A 19415-nucleotide genomic window follows, 5' to 3' on the forward strand; every position below is an offset into this window, starting at 1 on the left:
ATCAATTTCAAGTCTACCTTGACTTCTTAGTTGCTTTCTTCCCTGTAGGGGTTCTGCTGTACCATGACAACCTGAGTTCATTCAGTGACGACCTTCTCCATTATGGATGCAGCTTTTGTCACTGACAATATGTTATAGTTCAACATGCAGCAAACAAGCAGGAGCAAGATAGCTTAGCTGATCCTTTAGCAAGAGTCAATAGGTTGTACATTCCAGAAGTTACTGATATGAACTGTATATATTAAATTCTGTCTTACAAAACTTTTAGAGAAATCCGACAGCAAAGAAACACTGATTAAATCCAGCGTGGCACCGATATGAAATATGTACCATTATTGATTTTTGATATTAGTAATTCTGCTATGGCTAAAAACCAGTATTTACTGATAAATGTTTCCCTACCCTTTTAACACCTTGAAAAAATTACCACACCACAATCACTGTCATTGTGCCATGCCCAAATACGAAATACCACATGGCCAACCCCCACCATTCCCGTAACATGTACACAAACAGCAACAAGATTAAAATAAACATCACTTATCATCATTATTATTATTATTATTGTCCCAGTTTTACTACACAGCATGCTAAATATGACATGTAGCCAGTCATAAATTGAGATGATGGAAAGCATGGAGGGGAATCCAAAATACAGAGGACAAAACAACTGCTATGGCACACTACAAAGTCAGGTGAATGTGAGGGACGTCTTTTTGTATTGTTTTTGTCTCTGTTAAAAATAGCCCTCAAACCCATCGCCATTGCTTCGTCCTTGTCTTCCATGTTTTTTTACTCTGAAATCATGTTTGATCTCGAAAGGTTTTGTGAGATTTCCTGTCTGACATCTGAATGGCCGTGCGTGTGGTTTGCTGTATTTGCTGTGTGGCTGTAGACCACACAATCTGGTACCAAACCTGATATATCTATGATTTCTTATTCCCTTCAGTCTCTCAGGTTTTGAAAATCAGCCAATAATTTTAAAATCTTGCCATGTGAAGTAGGCATTAGGTTGTTGTTCCTATAATCAACCATCCTTGCTAGAAAGTAAGAGTGAATTAAAAAATATTATAATTTGATCTACTAAAAATTTCCTACAAATTGAAAAGTATCTTAAATATGAAACTGATTTTGGATGTTAAGCTTCTAAAATAACCACTGGTTTAAGTATTAGATGTCTCACCATCATTATTTTGGTTAAGCTCTGGTATCCTTTGTTGTGGTTGATGTTAGAGGGTGTGTCATGTGTCTCAGTATGTTTGTGCTCTAAGTCTGTGGGGACCATCACTATACCCTGAGGGGGCTGAAGCCTTTTGTGTGTGCGGGTGTGTGTCTGTGTGTGTGAGTGCTCCATGACATAGACAGCAGTCATGCTGTAGGGCTATGGTAACCACCATCCTCTTCCTCCTCTGCCATCCATGCCCCATCTGTCTCAGCCAATCGGCACAGAAAGACCTCTCTTCCTCAGCCAATGGTGAGGCTGGCATGTTTACATGCTCCCGGAAGGCAGGGGCCATCATTAAGCATTCAGGTTAGTGTAGCGGAAGAGAGGAGTGGGGGAGACAGGAAGAGAAGATGAGACCATTATGAGTTGGGGCTGATGGATGCACTCGGGCAACAACCAGTCAACCAGCCAGACGCAGGTGAGCAAACATATGTACTAATTCATCGCAAATTTGATTACATTCGGTATTTAGAGATATTTCTTCAATAAGTTTATGGCTGATAAACCAAGAATCCATTAGGCCATTGGAACTTTTCTCTTCTTTATGTCTTCGTATACATGTGCTTTTGCTGGGGTCATTAAAGATTAATTGCCCCACTAAGCCGTTGCCATCTGGTCTCAGTGTGTTGTCTATATGCTTATCTCAACGGATGCTGTTCAGCCTGATTGGCTCTTTGACATTTGAGAAATCCTCAGTGAGAAAATAAGGGAAAAGGCCAAATGCACAGAATTAAGCTGTCATGTGAACAGGTTCATGATCTTCTGATATGGGATTAGTGAGTGGGAGTAAAAGTAAGGTGAGGAATTATTTCCTGTGTGTGTGTTTGCATGTGGTATGCCTTCATTTTTCTTCGTTTCCCCTACACCAACAAGCTGTCTGTGGATGTTTGAATACATCACATTAAGCAGGTCACATGACACAAACGGGCAGGAAGCTGAAGCAGCCATTACGCACCATATTTTATTTTGATCGTCATTGTAAAGGGTGACAAACACTTAGATGGTGTCTAAGTAAACAAAATCTATATTTGTAATTATCTCCATTTAGATATTTGTGTACAAACAAAAAACATATCAGCAAAAAGCCTTTGCTGCATGTCTTTTCCCCCTTTCTCTGCCCCTTTCCTTTTGGCATATTTTTTTAAAAAAGGCCCCTAGAGCTGCAAATATTCTAAACTTCCCCGTTCTCCACCAGAAAACAGAACGTGAATATCCGTTATAACGCAAGGTGGTTTTTAAAAGATTCAATTTTATTGTTATTATCAGTAGTAGCATCAGTTTGAATACTATTTACACATGTTGTAGACAGTAAGGGAAGAGTAAGCATGCTTACTGTGTATGTTTTTAAGTGAACATGTTTACTGGGCTAAAAATGATTAATTTGTTGTTCTGCTGTTTATACTGAACACTGGGAGGCTATAAAAGCTGATATTTGTTGTCTCCTCAGAGGCAGACCAATAGTCTGCTGCTTAACAAGCGTGCTGCTCAAGCCTCAAAGCTTGCCAACTGGACTCTTAAAATCATTATCATAATGACAATAATGTGTGGCGTTTCTTTTGTTTCCATCACTTTCCACATAGCAGAGGATTTTTCTTGTGAACTACAGAAAAGTGTTGGTGATTAACAATTCACCGAGACACGGAGGGAGAACATAAAGCAACTTTGACAGGCAGGCAAAACTATGAAAGCTTTACCGTTCAAGGACTTCAAATTGTACAAATGGACATATTGGACAATTTTGAAACGCTGTTTTTTGAAATCTTTGTATAGTTTTATATCTGTAACCAGTACATGCATATTTGGAGAGACACATGAAAAGTAGTGATGACATGACCATCAGGACTAGTCATGTCAACATGACTTTTGTTCTGTAACAGCTGCACCTCCCCACCCCCACATGTTGCTCAGTAATCTAGTCTAAGCATGTCCTGCATCAGAAATCCATCCATCTAGAAAGGGGTGCCCAAAGTCGGTCCTCGAGGGCCAGCATCTTGCACGTTTTCGTTCTCTCCCTGGTGGTAGTAACAACCTTTTCAGCATGTAAATGTTCTTGTTAGTCCTTCTAATGAGCCATCATTTGGTCTAGGTGCGTTAAACCAGGGAGAGAACTAAAACATGCAGGACACCGGCCCTTGAGGACCGATTTTGGGCACCCCTGATCTAGAGAGTTGTTGTTGACTTTACACTGATATTCTAAACTGGCTCTGTTTTCAAGACAATGTTTGCGTTCCTCACGTTTGAGGTCAAAACTTCCTCTCATTGTCTTCCTTCTATCTTAATTAATGTAAGCAGAAGCAAGTTGTGGGACTGCGACATGGCCACCGCACAATATATCTAAAAGCAATCATCATGACAGTGTCAGTGTCATTCATCCTTTGCGTTTTGATATTTTTAGCCAGTTAATTGGAGAGTGGTACATTTTCATTATATCTCCTTATCTGGTATAAAACTGTAATTCCTTGGCTGTAAATGTTTTGTAGCTTAAATGTAAAAAAGGGATAGGAAATAAATGGAATTTTTGTATGCAGTAATCATGCCAAGTAGTATTAACATTACAGAAACAGCCAGAATGATGTGGCAACAGATCTCTATTTTAGCATATTAGTGATTTATTTCAAAAGGGATGTTTATTGGAGTTCTGAAGTAAACGTCAATGCATCTGTGACAACGCTGTGGTACTTTTGAGGTCTGTTGGCCTCAAAAGTGGCCAACAGACCAGGTGTCTTCTCTATGAAGGAAGCCATTTTTAGGAAAATGGTTTTTAAAAATGTTCAGATTCAAGTTTTGTCAAATCAAATCATTTAGTCTTTTTACAATAAAGCAAATCCTATACAGCTTTATGTATAAAGCTGTAAATATGGTGAAACCATATTTACTCATCGTTCATTCAGAGTGGTGAAAAAAATAAATAACTATCACAGTTCACTTTATTATTATTATTATTGACAGTACAGAATGTCTCCTGCCTTTTGTATGGCTCTCATTAAAAACCTTTCTGTTAAATTAGGTAATCTAACTACTACAATTTAGCTAGCCACTTTTACAATTTGTTTGATCCTGCTCGTGTTTAGAAAAACACAAAATAGATCAAATATAAAACTGCTACTCTTCCTTTGAGTGTATAGTACATCCATGAACGTCCTCCATCTTTATGTCTTCCAAGGCTAGTTATGAAACTAGAGTATCTTCTCTGCCTTATTGACTCAAAGTAACCCCCAATGCTTTTAAGTGGTGCGAAACATTTCCTTGACCCTGAACTACTCGGTCCAACACCCTCAGTGTCTCAGTCTTACTCCCTCTTAGCTGCATCATATTCTCCTAATTGGGCTGTGGAGCCCACTAAACAGACAGCACAATCACCGATTGGGTCGCCCCAAAGGCTTTAGCCGGGCTTTTGCATTTTAATGACTTTATTGTAGTGCTTTTGTGTCACTGCACGGTTTGATTCATTTTCCATTAGCACATGTCCACCAACGGACATGCACAGTTAGTGGCACGCTGAGGAGTAGAAGCACACACAGCAGATTTACAGCACTTTTTTACTGCAGGTGTGTGGGCACTGAATAGCTCTTCAGTACATGTGACTGATTTGTCTCCTCAAACCTGCTGCTAGTGTGGGGAGTAGTTCGGCTGTAGTGAAAGTGTTTCTGGGTCTTTAGGTGTGTCTCCATGTGTTCGGTGGAGTGCGTTTCCCATGATGCATGGAAGCTGTGTGGCATTTCTAACCCGTCTGAAATATGGAGATCTATGCCAGGTAGCTCTAACATATAGTGACTGGCTGCTATGGCAACATCTCCTGGTTGAGTTTGGGGGGATGTAGTGAATGAGTAGGGGGACTGCATACAAGTACAGGAGGGGTCCTTATCTCTTGCTGCCTACAGGCACATGGCTCATGAAGATATCCAGCAGTTGTGGATTTGTCTGTCCTTTGGCATATTAAGGGACAATACTGCCTTCTATCAGCAGAAAGTGCTCTACATGTGTGCACACTCCATATGGAGTAGCTAGATAACGAGCACCCTTCTTCATCTCAGTTAGCTTCTGATGATTTTTGATTTAATGGTGAACTGCAAAATAAATATGTATTAGTGTGGTCTCAATGGTTCATGCTGATTAGACTTTTACTCTCCCTCATCCACCGTTATTTCTCTGTGTTCTGAGTGCTGTATGGAGGTCAACCGTCTTATTGGCCTTCGTTGGGTTTGTTTCCTGAACATAGCTGTTGGTCCTATCGGAGGACCCAGCCATTATCAGCTCAATCAGGCTGGATTAAAGAAATGAGGAGCAAAAATCCCACTTTAACCTGTTTATCCAAAGACCACAGCTTGTCTTGAGCCTGACTTAGGAGTTCAATAATTATGTTTTTAGCTTAAAACCCTGAATTATCAAATTTTTTCTCAGAAAACCATCTTTATCAATCTTTCACACTGTTCCCATTTTGCCACATGTCTAAACGAGAAGAAATGCTGAACATTTGAAAATAAAGTCCTGTCTCCTATTTGAGAAGCGTACCTTAGTTTTGCATAGTGCATGTGTATCTGGATGAAGAGTGTAAAATATACAGAGGACTGTATATTTTATACTGTATATATACAGTCCTCAACAAACTTGCCTCAGTTTGTAATTATAGTTTGCATATTTACAAATTATAAATAAATGACCCGAAGCTTGTGGCCCACATATTTTTTGTTTTTCAGAGCTCCACTTGAAGTATCAGAGCCACTCTGTGAAAATGGTGACCATGAGTCACACACCTCTTTTTATCTTTGTCCTTTTCCATGTTGCCTTCTGTTTGCTGCTGCTTCTTCTAACTTCTCAATCCTTCTCAAGTCAGATGATGGATTAATAGATTTTAAACGCGCTCCGAACACAATGCACTTTTAAACAAAAGCCATTTCACCTTCAATCATCTCCAAGATACGGCCTCCCTCGTCCAATAAAATCCCAATTTAACACTCCGGAAGCAAACTAGATTGGAATGCGACGGCGTGCTGCGAGACTCATCTGAAACATCTGCCCATCTGTTGCTGATGCATGAACACGTGGCCGCTTGCTTTCTCTCTCATTGTATCGTGAAGTCAGATGTTGTCTGGAAGAGATGGGTGTGTTCATGTATTGATTCCAGTTCAGATGGTTTCAGGACGAAGCAGCTACCAGTAGAGAATGCAATATACCGCTCCTCATCTGCCTCTTTGGTCAGCAGCTGCTTGTTTTAAGCCAACAGGTATGCTTCTTTTTTTTACTCATAGGTTTAAAATAGGGACGTTATGAAAGAGTATTATTTGAAGTGTTTTGATCTGTGAATTTGAAGCACTGCACTTTGTAGCTGGTTGTGTTTCTGCTATAAAAAATTGCTTTATGAGTGTGGAGTGGTGTAACCGGGCGCGGACACAGGCCATCACCAAGGCTTTTAATTTCCCCAGTGTCAACCCCTAATTGATAATTGCAGAACAGGGAGGTGTAAAAGCCTGAATGCACTGCATCAACACACTCACACAAACACAATGACTGTGCATTCGTCTTGCTACTAATGTACTGCTGCGGCTGGGAACCTGAAACTTGGCAGCTGAAATATTATTCCAGATTTTTTTTGTTTTGTTTTTGACATAGTGTTTTGTCTTGTCTTTAGAGAGTTTTCTTGAAATCGCTTGTTATCTGCAAACACTCTGGAAAGTTATGGAAGGTGTAGAAAAAACGCTCATCAGACGCTGAAAGGTGGAATATCGGTTTGTGTGATTGTCGGGTTGCTTATTCATTTTCAGCAGCTCTCACAGTTTGCACGCTAGTTTCTTGGTGCCCACACACTGTTGGCTGACTGCAGGCCATGATGTAATCCATTCTCTCCTGAGAAAATTGCTGAGGAAGGCAGCACAGCTCCCTGATTAGATTCTCACGCTGTAGCGGCAACTTTTTCTCACTGTGATTTTATTAGTTGGATCCATGTGTACAGTGAGTTCAGCGCTCATAACGGATAAAAGGAGAAGACTGGGACAATGGTTGTGTTCACTATACAGCTTATTTTATCAGTCATTATATTGTGAAGTTAGTTTAAAGCTTTAGACTTGCATCAATGGATTGTAAAGACAGCCATGTTTTATGACTTATGTTCAGTTCTTGACATTTATTGACAATCTGGTGAAATCAAATCAAATTCTCTAAAAGTCTTGTCAATGTTGTCCTGAGATTAGATTTTTTAAATGTTTCCAAGAGTTTATTTCACCCTTTATTTCAATTTGTATTCTGTTTTTAATTTTCCAGGAATCAAACTAATTTGATTAGTTGTGCTAACCATTGTGCTAATGCTAATGGTCAGAAGGTTAGCAACTAAACTGAAAATGGGCAGAGGTTGGTCACCTCTAATTTTCTAGAAAATTATTTTAACTTAATGATACAATTACTTGCCTATTTTAAACCTTTGAAATGTGTGGACTTAGTATAGACATATAGTCAAATTGTGGAGAAGATATCTGAATTTGCTCAGTTTTGGATGAATGGGAAGTTGTTATGCGTTATAAACTATCCTTAATTTGCATAGTGGACAGTGCTGCTCATTGACATATTATTCCAGATTTCCCTCTTGGGGTTTTCAGTGGTTTGTGTGAAATGTAGAAACTGGAGGAGTTTCAAAGCCCTGAGCTAACAGTATTTTTTACCTTGTGGTAGTTTATTCATATCATCTCTCTGTTTCAGCTTTGAAGTCTTTACTGTGACAAATTACACCGCTTATGTGGACAAGCAGAAGGCCTTTGGATCAACCTCACCGGTTGTCATGGCAGCCTTTGCCCTTTCCAATGAAACCAAAGCCCAGATATTGAGATATAGGGGGAGTGAGAGCTGTCTGTCAAAGTGAGAGTGATGTGAACTGACACGGTCAGAGGTCATTACACCCAATGAAAGGGTGCAATGGTTATTTAGTAGCAACTCCCTGCAGCTCAAACTGATTTATTATGCAACAATTGTGTCTTTATTTGCCTCATAGCAGTCTGCAGCTCATATTAGCAGGGACTAAAGAGTCTTCAGTTTTTAGACAACGAGAGTTTAATTTGGACAATCAGAGAAGTGCCACTGGATTGCATATCCAGTGTTCATCAGATTTCTCAACACCCACCAGTTTGGATTGGTCTGCGTATGCACCAAATCCACACCAGGTTCTGATGAATGAAGCCACATTTCTGTTTTTAGCCAATTAGTTTTGGTTAAATTTTTTCAATTATTGTGCATCACTTCAACTATAATTGTTTGCTTTCGTCGAGAGGCGTCTTCTAGTTAGATATGGTTCTTTGATTCACTATCACTGCTGTCTTTCTGCAGCTTCAGGACAGGAAGAATGGATCAAAGTGAGGATTCAGTGAAATCTGATGGTTTTATTAGCTAATAATGTTCCAGGAATTGTGGCACTGTGATGAGTAATGCCGAATTTGACCTCATTGATTTGGTTTGTGTAAAACTGGAAATATACTGTTTAATCCATGTGACCAGATTCGACTAAAATACTGTATTAGACTGTATTTAACACTGTCCTGTTCTTTATTAGGTGTTTAGTTGTTAATTGGCATCATGACACAACTGTTAATCAGTGGAATTGATTAGTTTCATGACTCTGACAGAGAGTAAACTGAATTTGGATGTAAAATCTTCTTGTGTCACATTTCAAGATTCTCTTGAAAGATGCTTAATGTGTCAAATAGATAAAAGTAAAACCGTAATTTTAAGGAGATACTCAGATTATTAACATTTGTAGTATTGTTTTAATTGTACACCTTGGTCCTATTGTATCCTATTATCTTGTTTACATTTTTAAGCTAAAACTGCTGACGTGTTTTTCTTCCCTGGGAGATTTAAACACTTTCCTTTTGGACACAGTCTCGGTCACACAAAGCAGCTACAGTGAGCAAGTTTGTAAATTCAGATCAGTGAGCTCTGTCTGTGGTATTTGTGTGCGTGTGTGTGTAGGCGTGTGTTGTCCTAGTTTAAAAGGTTTTCTGGTGTGAGCCACTCCTTAATAACAGAAGCGTCATTGATCTGACTCACAGCAGAGCCCAGGAGTAATTGTGTAGAGCATGTATCTGTGGTTTGGGTAACAGAGGCAGCCCCGTTTTCCCAAAGCTTCTTGTGGGAAGTGCAACTTTACCAAAAAGCCGTAATACTGACGGATTCATCTGTATTTGATCTCTTTCATTTTTTATCACATTATCCCCAGAGTCGACGGAGCGGGAATCAAACTGGCAACCCACCTCTTGCAGGGTGAACTCCTACCACTGTTGCCACCAATACCCCAATTGGATGAATAATTGTCCCATAATGATTGTGATAAATTATATTGGTGTTTTAAAACCATTTTCAGGTAATCTATTGATAACGATGTAATAATGCAAGTTTACCCACCAATAATCTTTCATTTTTTATTGAATACTAAACACTGGAACTGTGAGATATTTGAAATATCAAAAACAAAACATGGCATCCAAAAACAGCAAATAAAACATAATTAAAAATCACACTGTGGAAGCCATGAATAAAATGGATTATGATGTCTCTGTAAACAAAATTGCCCTTCAAAAAATATTAATCAGAATGGAAATTATCATGTGATTAATTGCTTGTTGTGACAGGCTTAATGACAACATAGAATAAAGTTTAAGGAGTGGAAATGTTTTACAACCCTGGCTTTACATTGTTTGGTCAGTTTTGACTTTGTAATCACATTTTCATCCTAATAAAGCCTTCCGTTTTGTTATCAGTGATGACCAAAATCCTCATTAGTTGCCTAGTAATTGTTCTGAATGAACTCTTTGAAATTTACCTACCGGTACATGTAAATTACCCGATACCGTAGTTACACATCAGCCTCTGACACGGCGTCTGTGATGACTTCCATTAGTCCTCTCATCATTTCCCTGTTTCACTGAAAGCTTGTATTTGGTAAAGCTTAGTCCCCCTGTTTTCACATCAGGCTGTGGGCGTTGTATATGTGATTTGTATCTTGCTCAAAGCTCTCTTTTTAGTCTGCAGTGGTGATTTTTGTGCCTTTTTGTTCTGCCGATGATATAATATGGCAGGAATTTTGTCCGAGTGTGACTACTGGGTCGCCTCAAAAAGGTCAGCTTTGAAAACTTTGCTGACATGAGTCAGACAATTCATGGTAATTGCAGAGACACTTTTTACTTTGCTACAAAATATTACATTATTAACAAATAAACTACGTGGGAAGTTCCACCATAATAGGGGACTGTTTTGATTAGCAAATGAATTGTTTACACAGTTCCGTATTTATTGACAGTTGTAGGGCAAAGTTTTTCTGTTTTGTTTTTTCAGACCAGGATGTAATAGTTAACAATAACAGTTGTTTGTGCTGGTCAGCTTTAAGTTTACTAGCCAGACTTTGGTGTAAAATCCATCAAATAAATTTTTTATAGTATATCTCACTTCTAAAAATGACACATTTGTGGTTTTTCTAGTTTTTAGCTGACTCTGATCTCTTTTTAAAGAATTTAATACCAGAAGATATAACAAGGCATGATTATGACAAGGTATGAGGGCTATATAAGTTAATTTAGTCCAAGTAGGGCTGCAACTAACAATTGTTTTATTAATTGATTATTCTGGTGATTAATAAGATAAAAAAAATTAGCACATTCTGCAGATATTTTATTTAACCACTCAGCCCTTGGTTTTACAGTGTAAGAAATGCATTAAAGGATGCAAATAAACAATTAATTAAATTCATTTAAACAGCAAAATAAACAGACGCAATAACACAGCATTCCTTTGGTTAATTTGAACTGAGTGAATCTAACTGTAAAACATATTTAAAGACAGTGGTGTTTTTATCTTAAATGCAAAATGTTTTTGTACAACTTTGGCTTAAGTACTCCTCTGAAAATGTTTCAGTAACTAACAAAACAAGGTATAATTTAACAGCTATATTTCTTTCTAGCAGCGGATTACCTCACACCTCCAGTTTTGGTTGTTTTTTTTCCTTTATCATGCAGGCAGTTCATGTGTATTTTTAATCCATGTACTCATAAGAAAACACCAACGCCAGTGTTTGTTACGGACCGTTGACTAGAATACTGTCTGCTAACCAGAGGGGGCCAGCCATATGCAAATGAAGAGTGAGAAGACCACATTTTACATCTTCTATTCAGCAGCGGCTCTTCATGGATGTGTGTTTATTACATGCTCCTGAGCTGGCTTTGGACGTTGTTGGATAAACCCCTAGAGCCTTCATTTGAATAAGTGCTGGCTCAAGGTTTGAAACAGTGCAAGCATTGAGCACGGAGAAGCACCACGCTGGCTGTAGTTTTCATATCACTATTTCAGCGGCAGGCCACACATGTTGGGTTTTGGATCAACTCATTGTTCAGTTCCAGACTAAGAAGTTGTGCTGCTAGTGTTTAGAGGGGGACATAACGTTGCCTAACGGTAACAATGGACAATTGCCAGTGAAGAGACAACCTGCTGCAACACTTATGGCTTTCTTCTTTGAGGCTGTGTGCGTCATTCGTTCTCTGTTCACTAGTGATGGTGAGTTGCAATGTGCTATTGGTTTAGCTGTGGCTTCTAAATGTGTGTGTGTGTCTCAAAACCAAATAGAATGTACAGTCATTATCTCTGAATTGCAGTGCAGTGCAGATTTTATGAAATAAGCCCAATTTTCCTCAAGGGCTGAAATGATTAATCAGATTAATTGTGATTAATTGATAAATCAAATAATCGTCAACTAATTTTGTAATTGATGGAGTACACAGACTTAAAAAAGGCCGTTTGCTGAAGTAACGACATACTCGGAGCAATAATTAAGCCAAACGTGTACAAAAATATTTACATTTTGCATTTATGATTAAAGAAAACCTTTTTCTGTTGATATTTTCTATCCAAGTTAGAAGTATTTTTTAATTGCAGATATGTCCTTTACTACAAGTGATCAGGTGTACACTAAAAGAAGGCTACAATTGCATTTTAGGTAACTAATCCTCTTGATTAAATAAAGGCTGAAGTGGTTAAAGGAAACATCTGCAGAGTGTGCCAATTCTTTAAATCTGATTAATCGTCAGAATAATCGATTACTAAAATGATTAGTTGCAGCCCTGCTTTCCTCTGAGGCCATTTCTTCGTACTCGGTGAGATCTGCTACTCCGTCACGCTCCATTCTGATCTTATTCCAGTCTAATCCTGCAGACATGGATGGCCAAACAGAACAGGCTGCAGCTGGCGGACCATCTAAAACATTCTCTCTCTCTCTGTTGATTGGCAGCAAATCATTAACAGAAAACATTAAACATACAACAGTGAAGCGACATTAATGTAGCTCTGTGACGAGAGGTGAAAGCGGTGCCGTGTGAGACACGAACATTTCCAGGCTAACTAAGAGGAAGTGATATTCTCCATTCTGTAAACCTCAGGAGTAGAGAAATGAAATCATAAAACAACTAATGCTACCATGGTGATGAAAGGCAGTTTTATCCTCCTCTTTAAATCTCTGTCTGGTCGCACGGTTAGAAAGCTGAACACAGACAGATGTTAGAGACAAAATTTTCAGTCTCCACAAAAAAGCTCTGGTGACATCATATCAGGGAACTCAGATAATCAAGAGTTCATAACAGTCCACCCATTTGTATTTGTTTTATTTTTCCTCTTTATTTGCATGTTTCTGATCTAGGATAATGTTTGTAGTCGGTACGGGGACAATAAATTGTTTGTGTGAGAAAATGGATGGATTTTTGGAAAGTTTGACTCCGATAGAAAACCTGGTTTATGCAGAGAATGATAAACTTCTAGAATTTAGTATCCGTAATATTTAGTGATCATAGCTGTCATGAATAGGACCAGATGGAAAAAACAGGAACACAAAAGGATCACACTAAAGTTTTGAAGATAATCATTGATAGAATTGTTTTGTTTTTTTGTTTGTTTTTTTCAAATTTCAGAGTACTTTTTAGAAAACCCTTCTTGAAATGCTTACGGAGAAATCCAAGCTTCATTGTTGAGCAGGTATTTTAACCTTGATCTGTTTTTGTGAATTAGCAGCAGTGGGTCTGGCTTGTGCAAAGGATAGTTACAGTTACTTCCTCTTCCCTCTCTCCCTCTGTGTGGCTTTTATTAAAACTGCTAAGCAGATCTAATGAGCTGAAAGACTGACCAATCACATGCCAAATTGCCCTTCTGAGAGACTCTCACACACTTCACACCAATAATGACGAAATCAAACAGTTAATATGCATAACGGTCGGGATGGATAAAGTAAACTAGACTACTGTATGCACTCCAGCTCTCTGCTCGGCGCAGTTGGAGCTGTATTTCTGAATGGGCTCTGTGTCCTTCAGATGTTTCTCCAAATAGAAAATAAAGAGCAATGATGGCCGCCTGCTTTAAAATAGATTTGATTTGGATTCTGATCAGCTGTTAGCATCTTCCTCACTTTAATACTTCACGCTCCACTCGTGTCTTCCTGCAACGCTTCACGGAACGCAGCTATTTCTGCGTATGCATGACAGCTGCATAAAAATCATGTCCCGATTCAAATTCTCAATTATCAACACACACACAAGCATGCAGCTACCAGATGGAGGCTCTGATTGACAGGTGGGCCTAATGACTTGAGGTACATGTCACAGACTGCATGTCCAGCCGAGCTGCAACATTAACTGCATGATGTAAATTGTCCCAGTGGGGTTTGAGTCCCGCTTTTCCTATTAATTTTTATCCGCATCTCATTAGAAACGACTGATATATTTTATGCAAACACACCCGCCCTATAAAACACCCACACAACTCCCACACAATCACTGTAAAACATCACCGAAAACCAGTTTAGAATTTTTAAACACTGCTGATGCAGGTTGTCTCATTGAGAGTCAATATCTCATTTACAAGAGAGACCTGTTTTGATAAAACATAGCATAAAAAATACAAACACAGTAACAATACAAGTTATTAAGAAATCCAACTAAACTTAATAAGCTAATAAAATGTGAACCAAAAACAAGAGCAAGTTTCATAAGAAAGCTCTCTTTGTCTTGAAAGAAAACAAAAGAAATATGCTTGAAAAGGACTGTGCTAGTTTCTGTGGGAAAATCAGCTGTGATAACATAAATCAACCTCTTTTTAAATTTTTTATTCCTTTCTCATTCTTCGAATATCTAGTTGTTATTCCAGTCATCTTGTTTTTGCTGCTGCTCTTTTGACCTCAGGACAGGAGTGATTTCACAGTCAGCGATGTTCCCTTCCACCGGAGCTGTCACCACTACTCAGGGCTTGAATGCCAGTGTTCACGAGTTTCGACCTGATTTCTGACACAAAGTCTAGTACATGACTGTGATTCCACAAAGTTAAAGTTAGCTCTTGGCTTTGGACTTTTGGTAGTTTTTTGCTTATAGGGCTGCAAATAATTGGGTGGAAAAATTGGCACAATCTGTAGATTTTTCATTTAACCACTTAAGCCTTCTTTATACAGTATTAGAAGTACATTAAAAGTTGCAAATAACTTATTTACTTTTGCTGAAAAATAAATCAGCCCAGACTTCCTTCATTTTGGGAGCTTGGTGATCCACCGATCTTATCTACCTCGGCAAAGATTCTGGGTAAAACAGATTTGCAGACAAAGAAGCTTTTAACTTAGATGCCAAATTTATAGATTGCTTTGTACAGTTTTGGCTTAAATACTGCTCTGAGGATGAACGATTAATCGATTACTAAATTGACTATTTCAAAAACAGATTAATCTCAATTACTTTGATTAGTCGTACCAACTCTATTTCATATTTTCAGAGCTCTGTCTGAAATGAAGATTTTCATTTTGGGTCTAGTTGCTTTATCTCAACGCTTTCACAGCAAATTGTTATTCAGTATAAACATTAATTGCTTGGAGATGTATAAGTGGCTGGATTGTGATGCCTGTAACTTGAATCCCTTTGTTCTGTGGTGAACTGTTAACCTGCACTTTTCCTGTATCAGAGCAGCTGGAAAGCACTCCAGCCGTCCAGCTTATAACCTTATCCTCTGTCAGGAAAACAGAGACTCATGCACAGTGACTTTTATTATTTATGCTCTAATTATTTGGACATTTTCATGGAAGATTGTATTCTGTTTTACTGGCGAAAATCAGGGCAAAATGTGCCGCAAATGTATCACATTTTTATCTGCGCACGCATGACGATAAACCTGAACTTTTCTCTCCTTCCCCCTCCACATACAGACTTCAATTATAATACAGATGGCTACGACGGGGACGGAGCCGAAGACGGCAAGTCCCAGGATAGCTCCGAGACGCTGCCCTACATAGACGAATCGCCCACCATGTCCCCCCAGCTGTGCGTGTCTCAGGGGCCTGATGGTGAGGCGGTCTCCCCCTCGCCTCTGGAGGTAAGAAGAGGCACACAAATACACATAACAAGGGAGGGAAAAACGTTTTGACTTGGGAAAACTATTCATACCCCCTGGGGTTTATTGAGGTTTCATACACTGTGAACATACCGTTCCTTAAGGGATACTTGGTGGTGACAGAATCATGCTTTGGGGATCCTTTGTTTTTGTTTTACTTGAAACTGGGTATCTGTGTTTGTCAGTCACACAAAGTATTAATGAAATACACTGAATCTTGTGGGACTAAATGTAAAAAATTAAAGGGGTAAAAATTATTTTTCAAGGCAATGTACAGTAGGTACTGTACGTAAATGAACAGGACGTAACAGGAGGGTAAATTGCTGCCCCTCGTGGTTGATTATGTGGTAGATTGCTTTCCACTGAATATATTTAAATCAAAACATTCGTACGTGGATGAGTAAAGACATAGCCTGAAATACGTGAGTGATTTTATTTTATTTTTTTAAGATATGTTAGACTGATATGTAGCAGTGCGTGCTACTAGAAACTCTACCGTTAATTAGATGACAGCATTTCCTGTGTAAATAAACGTTACTATCCATCCTGCAGCACTTCATCCTTGTTTTCCCTCAAACATCTGATTAAAGGCTCTTAGCTACTCGGCTCCCAGATCTGTTCTAAATATGAGATGATTGATGGCAGCTCCTCTTTCTGTGTCAGCTCCACACATTCAGCTGAAAAGATTAGATTAACTGAGGGTTGTTATGGGCTTTGATGTTAATTACTTAATTCTGGTAAATACATCTAATGTATTTACCAGATCCAAGCATGAGAAGTTGTGTTTAGTTCTCACCATGGTGCTTGTTATGTTGCATAAGTTCAAAAATGTGGCTCTGTAGAGTCTTTTTGGTTATTTTTTCTTTTTCTTTCCTGAATTTGTGGATTTACTGACCTGTGTTTACTCAAATGATCAACCTTCCAGTAAAACAAGCCAGTGATTTGTTTAAGGCTGCAACTAACAATTATTTTAGTAATCGATTAATCTATCTTTCATCCTGATGATTTATCAATTAATCTGATAAAAAACGAGACATTCTGCAGATTTTTCATTTAACCACTTAAGCATATTTTACACCATATTGGACAAGTATTTTGATTACTTTTTATGATAAGAAAATAAACATGTTATTGCCTAAAATGCAACAACATGGTATTCCCTTAGTAAATCTGAACCGGATGAAACTAAAAACTACATCACCTGTGGAGTAGCTTGGCTAAAACATATTTACAGACAAGGGTCTTTTTTCTCATAAATATATATGTTTTTCGTACAGTTCCGGATTAATTGCTGCTCTAAGGGTGTTGTGTTTTTTTTTTTATTACAGGCCATATTTTTGGAGTCTGCATACTCCAGTTAACGATTAATCGATTACTAAATTATATGACGATTTCAATAATAATTGTTTCAGCCTTAGGTCTGTTGGTGCTACTTTGTGCAGCTATTTCCTCAGGAAAAAACTGCATTTTAATCTTTAGTACCTGATGTTCTCATTGAATTTAAATATAAGTTGTTGGGTTTTTTTCTTACGTAGTTCTACTGATTTTACCTAGATGGGCTTTTCTTGCTGAAGTGCAGGGAACGTTGTGACACCATCAGCATTAGAAAAAAATACATTTAAAAAAACCTTTCACAAGGTGATATTTTAGATGGTAAATCATTCTAGTGCAGTTTTGAATTGGTGCTGTTGTATATATAAACTCAACAGAATTTTATTACATATTTCCTTATGCTTCTGAGATAAGTCATTGTGCAGTTTTCTCTTTCTGATCCTCTAGTGTTGGTAACTTGACCTGGCGATCATTTCACCCCAGGACCGATAATCACCTATAATCACCTGCCACTGTGTTGTCCACCGTGTTATCTGGCCTCCTGTAATTGTTGTGGAGGGCCACTGAACAGATGGACTCAATTTGCCAGTCTGCGTGTAAATTAGAGCACATGTGTGGACTGTGTTAACTGAGACCGAGGGTCCATGGCATTGATCAATATCTGTCACTTTAGGAATTTTAATTTACAGTACAAACTTATTTACAACATATAACTTTTCCACATTGTCAAGTTGCAACTACAAGATATTTTATTTGGATTCTATGCAACAGACGAACAAGAAGTGGTTCATAAGCAGAGAAAAATGGGTTGATGTCTCATGTTTTTCCAGCCTCAAACTGATTTTCGTAAAGGATAGGATCTCATCTGATCTTTGCCTGTTTGCTGTGTGCCCTACTGCTAATTTGGACTTCTTGCACTTTCTTCATCAAGTGTATAAATAATAGTGTGACTGTTCTTCCATCTGAGTTGTGGAGCATAAAGATACTAAAGTTGACGATGTCGGAAGGATCCTGATCACAAATGAGAACAGAGGAGTAATGAAATTATGAATTTATCACAACTGGTACCATCTTCTTAATGGTACCAGAAGATGGTACCATTACCATCTTCCAATATGCAATGGCAATATTGGATGATGGCAATATTGCCATTGCATAATTAGCTTACTAGCTTAGCCCTCTTCAGCAGTATCAACATGAATGAGTGGCTTGTTTCTCCCCTCAGAACACAGCAGGAATAAAGTTTGTTTCCAGTGTAAAAAATAAGATTACCGTATTTACTAATTTCTCTATTGTTTCCTCCTCTGTTATCTGTGCTTTCAATTTCCTAAATTTCAGTATTTGCTCTCTGTCTTTGATTTTATTTTTTATTCTAGATTTGAAGCACCATTACTGTGTAATCACTGCGATATAAATACCCCCGGTCCTCATTCAGGATGTGTTTTTAATCGAGCTAATTCATAAATTATTAAGCTTATTATTCAAATGTGTACTTTTGCTGGTGGTCAGTCTGCTTATTCACTGAAATAGAAGCTTGTCTCCATCTAGTGGTAAGCAGCACTAAGAGCAGAAGATGCGGAAAATTGTTAGTTATTAAAATATGAAACTTTTAAGAATACTTCGGATATATGGTGCAAAAAATCTACCAAACCAGAACTGTCTTAAAAACAAGTAGAACGAAACATATTTTGGTCTACAGAAGCTTTTACTTCAGGGACCTAGGAGTTAGTTGGAAAAAATCAAACAAATTCTTGTAATTTTTCAAGACAACAAAAAATATGACTTTACTTTTGTACAATTCGTGATAAAAAAAGGTAACACTTTATTTGACAGGGTGTGCATAAGACTGACATGACACTGTCATAAACATAAAACGTCTGTTATGAACATGGAGGAGGCTTTACAAATGTCTATAACTGTTGTCATGAAGTGTCATTCGGTAAATAATGACACTTTTAATACAAAGTTGCTTTAAAAGTTGCATTAAAAGTCCATTAGAAGTGCCAACTTTGTATTATTTTGTAAATAATGACACTTTAATGCAATGTTGGCACTTTTAATGCAACCGTTAGAGCAATTTTGCATTAAAAGTGTCATTATTTACCGAATGACACTTCATGATAGCACTCATAGACATTCATAAAGACTCCTTTATGTTCATGGCAGGTGTTATGTCATGTTTATGACACTGTCATGTCAGTCTTATGCACAACCCGCCACATAAAGTGTTACCAAAAAAAATCTCTAAATTGTTATGTGTGAGATACGTAGCCTGTAACAGTCAGCATCTCCCACACAACAGCACAGCCAGAGAAGAAAATGTGAGTGCCTGGAGGCTTCTTCACTTTCTTCCTCCTCATGCTTGTTAAGTTGGCCTCTATTTCTGCTGAATTTGCAGAGCCTTTCACAAAAGCTGACAGCTCCCAGCTATAACACATGTATGCAGTACGATGTGCATGAATAAATATGAATAAAA

The 19415-nt window shown here is 38.2% G+C and overlaps 1 protein-coding gene across 5 annotated transcripts in view; it reads left to right on the forward strand.

Moving 5' to 3' along the window:
* The window catches only part of LOC114152793 (active breakpoint cluster region-related protein), a 130120-nt gene that overhangs the window by 29389 nt on the left and 81316 nt on the right, over window positions 1-19415 (forward strand). For 2 of the 5 annotated variants that reach the window (XM_028030816.1, XM_028030819.1), the window contains exon 2: window positions 15423-15589. In XM_028030816.1, coding sequence (XP_027886617.1) covers window positions 15423-15589 — 167 coding nt within the window. Of the gene's footprint in view, window positions 1-1585; window positions 1644-6362; window positions 6450-11682; window positions 11753-15422; window positions 15590-19415 lie in introns of those variants that run through there. The other 3 variants (XM_028030822.1, XM_028030820.1, XM_028030821.1) reach the window with 3 other exon arrangements.

The sequence above is a fragment of the Xiphophorus couchianus genome, chromosome 11 (genome assembly GCF_001444195.1).
Source record: "Xiphophorus couchianus chromosome 11, X_couchianus-1.0, whole genome shotgun sequence".
Lineage (NCBI taxonomy): Eukaryota > Metazoa > Chordata > Actinopteri > Cyprinodontiformes > Poeciliidae > Xiphophorus > Xiphophorus couchianus.